This window comes from Podarcis cretensis (genome assembly GCF_951804945.1).
Source record: "Podarcis cretensis genome assembly, chromosome: 3".
Lineage (NCBI taxonomy): Eukaryota > Metazoa > Chordata > Lepidosauria > Squamata > Lacertidae > Podarcis > Podarcis cretensis.
The window spans coordinates 114,954,679-114,961,229 of NC_137172.1; the positions used below are offsets into that span (position 1 = coordinate 114,954,679).

Here is a 6,551-nt window from a genome sequence, read left to right on the forward strand (position 1 = left end):
GACAAAGATGTTTCCAACCCAAGGCTGAGCTTTGTAGCAAGCATTTAAAGCCTGTGACCCTCCAGATGTTGTTGGACTCCAGTTCACATCTGTCCCAGCCGACATAGACAATGGTATTTATATGGCAGCTCCACCCTTCCACTGGAATCACACAGAATTTTAGGAGCTGAAATGCACTTTCAAAGCATCAAAATAACAACAACTTTTGGATTCATAGCTACTTTACATAAACTTTACTGTATGTTAACAATATTGAAAACTCTAGCTGCATCCGTAGCTGAAAGAGGAAACCTGAATAATACTGTATTGGCCTGAATATAAGCCACACCTTTAAAATTTGGGGGAGGAGAGAGAAAGACAATACTCAAATATAAGCTGCTCCCTTAAAATTCCGCAGACACTCACACCCGTTCCATATGTCTGTTTCAGCAGCAAAATCGTAAAAGCCAATCTTTGTAAGGTCGCCAATTTTAGCCACACTTTAACTTTTCACTGTCGGAATTTGGAAAAAAGTAAGGCTTATATTCAGGCCAATACAGTAATCCTTTTTGAAAGAGACCTTATCAAGCAGCAGAACTATTGATCATTTTAGTTTTACTATCCTAAATTTCTGTAAATAAGCTTAGAGGCTGGGGTTTTTTTTAATGATCAAACAGAATATAAATGTAGTTAAATCAATCAATATTTGTTATCTCCGCCCCAGTATTTATAGACCATGCTCACCATAAACGGTCTCAAAGTTGTTTACAAAACAACGCATCCATCAAGTAATATGGTGCGTAATAAAAACGAAAAAATTGGCCTGATGAAACTTACTTGAAATGCCTGTAGGAACAGAAAGGCTTTCATCAATTGCAGGTGAAGACTCTGCAAAATCTGGAGATTCACCAGCAACTCAGCCCCCACTTCAAACAATGTGATCCAGTTGAAGCATTCCTTTGCAAGAAGGAAGTCAGGGAGACCTGCTGGTGCCATGACACACAGAACCTTTGCATTATATATATATATATATATATATATATATATATATATATATATATATATATATATTCCAGCCCAGATTAAAGTGCTTAAAACGAGAACTCTGCCAATGTTTCTGGGGTGAGGTGGACTTGAACTTTTTGCCAGTAATAACGAAGAGGAAAATGATAGCACAGCAGTGTGCCGAAGAATAAACAAACAGCTTTCCTTTGGGTCACCGCCTGATCCACTTGACCCTCAACCCCAGTAACTAGCTTGTTAAGGGAGCAGGAATTTCTGCTTTGTGGGGGGTAAACAACAGATCCCAGAATTACACCAGCTTCCACTTAGTAACTGCGTTTCCAGGCCAAGAGATGCAGCAACACTGGCATGTTTGGGGGAATCACACCACTAAAAGAGAGGAGGAATGCCCATTTGCCATATTTTCATGATTTTTTTCAAACATAGCCACGGCACCCTTTCCATATTCCTGCTCTCTCCTGTCTCTCAGTTCAGCTTTCATTTGAAGGCTGCCTGCAGAATCTACGCATCTTCTGCAATCAGGAGGTTAATTATGAGTTAACCTGGCCCCGTGCAGAGAGACCCCCTGGCCAGCAGTTCTGAAACAAGGACATCCATATACTGACAAGTCTGTCGATGATCAAGGCACTTTTAATGGGCGACTGTTGATTCAACTTTCTGGGATGACTCAATCAGATTTATGTTGGGCACCTTCCTGGGATGGTGGTTGGGAAAATGAAAACAAAAGGCTGGTGTGCCACTCTTCCTATCTTCTTGATCTAAAAGAAACAAGGACACAGCAATCTATTCTCTGAAAAATGGATAATTTGTGGAACATAATAGCTAACAGCATCTTAAAAAGCAGAGACATCACCTTGCCAACAAAGGTCCGTATAGTAAAAGCTATGGTTTTCCCAGTAGTGATGTATGGAAGTGAGAGCTGGACCATAAAGAAGGCTGATCGCCAAAGAATTGATGCTTTTGAATTATGGTGCTGGAGGAGATTTCTTGAGAGTCCCATGGACTGCAAGAAGATCAAACCTATCCATTCTTAAGGAAATCAGCCCTGAGTGCTCACTGGAAGGACAGATCCTAAAGCTGAGGCTCCAAGACTTTGGCCACCTCATGAGAAGAGAAGACTCCCTGGAAAAGACCCTGATGTTGGGAAAGATGGAGGGCACAAGGAGAAGGGGACGGCAGAGGACGAGATGGCTGGACTGTGTTCTCGAAGCTACCAGCATGAGTTTGACCAAACTGCGGGAGGCAGTGGAAGATAGAAGTGCCTGGCGTGCTCTGGTTCATGGGGTCACAAAGAGTCGGACACGACTAAATGACTAAACAACAACAAAATAGCTATTAAAAAAAGGTTTTAGAAAAGCACTAGATTCTCCTAATTGAGATGCTCATTATTAGTCATGGCATGAGTACTATCCAATAGGCATCCTGTGCCATTATTATTATTATTATTATCATCATCATCATCATCATCATCATCATCATCATCACCATCACCACTATTACTACCTATGCCTTGTCCGGATGGGGGCTTGAGAGAGGTTTGGGAGGCTGTGTAGAAACCAGTCTACTCTACAAAGGCAAAACTGGCATTCATCGCTCCACCATATGTCCACAACTTCAAAAGGTTGTCCACAAATGGATGCAGGCCTTGGGATGACAATGTTTCCCTCATAAAAGCAGGCTGCTGAGGAGTGCAGCTGCACAGAACGACCTAGGTAAAGGTAAAGGGACCCCCGACCATTAGGGCCAATCGTGGCCAACTCTGGGGTTGCGGCGCTCATCTCTCTTTATTGGCCGAGGGAGCCGGCATACAGCTTCCGGGTCATGTGTCCAGCATGACTAAGCCACTTCTGGCGAACCAGAGCAGCGCATGGAAACACCGTTTACCTTCCCGCCGGAGCGGTACCCTATTTATCTATTTGCACTTTGACGTGCTTTCAAACTGCTAGGTTGGCAGGAGCTGGGACCGAGCAACGAGAGCTCACCCCGTCGTGGCGATTCAAACCGCCGACCTTCTGATCGGCAAGTCCTAGGCTCTGTGGTTTAACCCACAGCACCACCCTTGTCCCTACAGAACAACCTACCTTCTCTCAAATGGGTGGCAAGGATGGTGATACAGCCAAATTTATTTTCCATGCTCTCTTGTTTGTAAGGAGAGCATCTCCTAGGCCACAGGTGACTTGGGGGTCCACCCTGAGCTGCCACTGGTGATTGCTGTGCCTCTCCCCGCCGCCCCCAAGATATCTCTGTTCATCTTCCTACTGAAGTGATGCAACCAGAAGCCATATTCTGCCTAGGCAGACAGATCAGCAGCTGGATGGCACATACATTGTGACAAGCCATATATTTCAATTCTCCTACTCCCCGCTGACCTTTCAGTACCCTAGAATCTATCCTTTCCCCGATTAGGCCATTTCTGTGGGTCTGCTGTGTGCCGGCGTCCTTCTGTCTCCTGTCATCAGATCTCTCAAGGTGCTCTCCATCTGTTTCCCCTTTGCATGGGATGTCAGAAAGGTTCTCCATCACGGTCTGGTCCTCTCTCTGCCCCTGCTTAACATCCTGCAGAAGATCTCCATCGTCCTTGGTGATGTGCACCATTGCTACAATGGTGAAAGTGTTGCAGTGGCCAACGATGCTCTGCTTGTCTGATAAGAAATGGGAGAGATTATCCACCTTCAGTCTCTCCATGTTCTGAGATTCCTCATCAGAAATTGCCAGCTCAAGGATGTCTCTCCTGTAAATGCAAAAAAGGGATCAAAGTTAGGAAGTCATTTGAGTTAGGAGCTGTGGGTTAAACCACAGAGCCTAGGACTTGCTGATCAGAAGGTCGGCGGTTCGAATCCCCGCGATGGGGTAAGCTCCCGTTGCTCGGTCCCTGCTCCTGCCAACCGAGCAGTTCGAAAGCACGTCAAAGTGCAAGTAGATAAATAGGTACCGCTCCGGCGGGAAGGTAAACGGCATTTCCGTGCGCTGCTCTGGTTCGCCAGAAGCGGCTTAGTCATGCTGGCCACATGACCCAGAAGCTGTCTGCAGACAAACGTCAATAAAGCGAGATGAGCGCCGCAACCCCAGAGTCGGTCACGAATGGACCTAATGGTCAGGGGTCCCTTTACCTTTACCTTACTCTGCTTGACAGGTTCTATTGCCAATGTGGGAAGAAAAAGAAAGAATGAGTGGGGGTGGATCATGATTCTTGGTCTCTGTGTTTAGCTCTGTATATGTATGGATATTAATGAACATAAATCCCTACCCAACAGCAGCAATAGCAACAGTGGAACGGTCTCCCTTGGGAGGTTATGGACTCTCCGTCCTTGGAGGTTTTTAAGCAGAGGTCATGGATGCTTTAGCTGAAATTCCTGCACTGCAGGGGGTTGGACTAGATGACCTTTGGTGTCCCTTCCAGCTGTGCAATCCTGTGATTGATTCTATGATTCCTGCCTTCTAAAGCACAGGTGGGCAACCTGCAGCCCAAATCCTGATTTTTTGAACCCCTGACACCTTTGAAGTTGCCATACTCTTCCGTGCCATCAGAGACTGCTTCCAGATTCTCATTGTTTTGGGGTGGGGTTTAATCATGTGCAACAAATTCAGATCGTGCAACTATAGTAGAACAGGAAGTCTTGCAAACCAAAACCACTCCCCCCCCCAAAAAAAAAAAATTTAAGTGAAAAGGAAAGTAGTAGGACAATCTAACCTGCAGGCAAAAAAATCAAAATGAATGCTCAATAATCAGGTCATCTGGAGGTACCCAAAATGCCTTCCTCCCTGGTCATTTTCTCCTTAATTTTCCTGGTTTTTAAAAGTCCCCCCCACCATACACTTTCTGTGTTATTTCAGAACAATTGAAAATGGAGAGGATTGCATTTGATGCAAACACATTGTGTTCAAAGTAATAGCCAGAGTGTTTTCCCCAGTTGTATGGCTGAGGGGAAAATATTCCCTGCCTCACACAAACTGGCTGAGAACAAATTGGTAGTCCGTGAGCACCTCCAGACTGTCAGAGATATGAAGGAGCAATTCAGGCATATACCAGGAAATTTAGGTTTGCACAATTATAGTGGATTAAAGCACTCTGTTGCCCTGTCGAAGACAGAAACAGCAGCTTTTTTTTCCAACAGCCCAATCCACCAATGATTTATAAGAAGGCTTCCATGATTTCCTAGCACACCGATGAGTTGGTCAAATGATTCTTTAACGAAACCCAGTAATAGATGGATGGACAACACATATCACCTAGGTATCATATATTTAAAGCATATTTAAAACACATGACTCCCCCCTCCGAATCCTAGGAATTTTAGTTTCTTAAGGGTGCTGGGAACTGTAGCTCTGTGAAAGGTAAACTGCCATTTCCAAGATTCTTTGGGGAAAGCCACACCCTTTAAATGTAATTTGCATGCAGACATCCCTCCATCTATGATGCCAATTTTTCACCTTTAGTGTGATGGCCTGGGATTCGGACTCAGAGGCTGAACCTGAGGAATCCCAGCCTGCACAGGAGTCCCCGCCTCCAGAACCAGCTGAGCCGGGGCTGGGGCATGAGCCCGAAGGGTCCTCACCTGTGCTGGATCCTCAGGTGCAGGCACCAGCTGAGTCTGCTCTGGCTCCTGAGGTGATGGAGGACCCATTGCCTGCAGGGGCTCCACTCTCAGCCCCGTCAGAGGAAGCTGAGGTTGCCTCTGGGTCCGGTAACCCTCCAGCCTCTCCTGAGCTGCAGAGGCTCAGAGCAGAGAGGTGGAGGGCACTAAGTTCCCGCAGGAGAAGTGCTCGCCTCCAGGCCAGGAGAGGCAAGTCACCAGAGGATTGGGGCCGCCCTATGCCTGAGAGGAGATAAAGGGCAGCCCGCCCAGTCCCAGGTTGCGGGAGCAATGTTGTTGCTAGCCTGTTCCTGCCTGCCCCCTGTCCTGCTCTTCTGCCAGAGATCCTGACCCCACCCGACTCCCTGCCTTGGACCCAGCTACAGCTTTGATGGACAGCCTCCATACTGTACCACTGACCTTGGACTGGACTCGGACCTCGCCTCTCGGTTAGCCCCCGGAACCAGCAGAGTTGGTTTGATCCTGAACATACCTTTTATTTCTGTCAAAGCACTTGAAGAAATTCCAGCATGTTAGATTCTGTTTTGCCATCCTGTTGCTCTGCTCGCTGAAGGCTGTTGAAATGGTGGCGCCGTCTGCTTAAAGTTAAAATCCGCCCGCAACCGGAAGAGACTAGATTACAGTTCACTCATAAGCAAGAGGCTGGAGAGGAGATCATATCCCCCATTGAATCCTCTGTCACGAGTTGGTGATCTCAGGGCCAAAAAGCACCTCAGAGCCATTGTGATGCCATTGTGACGCATGAGACCTCTTGTCCAATCCTTGCCATGCTCTTCAAATGCTGTGTCCAGGAATTAACTTGGGCAGTGCCATCAATGCTCTTGGGACACATGAACACCCGTCTCACCACAACTCTGTCTGGCCAGGGATGACAGAGCTATAGCCTAGAAGCAACCGAGGGACTATTGGTTCCCCACCTCTGATATATGACATCACTGCTGCTAAGTCACATAC

The 6,551-nt window shown here is 46.6% G+C and overlaps 1 protein-coding gene across 1 annotated transcript; it reads right to left on the minus strand.

The window, feature by feature from the left end:
• Nucleotides 1–1,614: 1,614 nt before the first annotated feature.
• On the minus strand, nucleotides 1,615–6,387 carry LOC307213166 (uncharacterized protein). The gene is made up of 3 exons (XM_079970898.1): nucleotides 6,070–6,387; nucleotides 3,372–3,733; nucleotides 1,615–1,760 (listed from the first exon to the last, which is right to left on the minus strand). Exons 1-3 carry the CDS (start codon nucleotides 6,126–6,128, stop codon nucleotides 1,633–1,635), a joined length of 549 nt encoding a protein of 182 aa, XP_079827024.1. The 5' UTR covers nucleotides 6,129–6,387; the 3' UTR covers nucleotides 1,615–1,632.
• Between the last annotated feature and the right edge of the window lie 164 nt (nucleotides 6,388–6,551).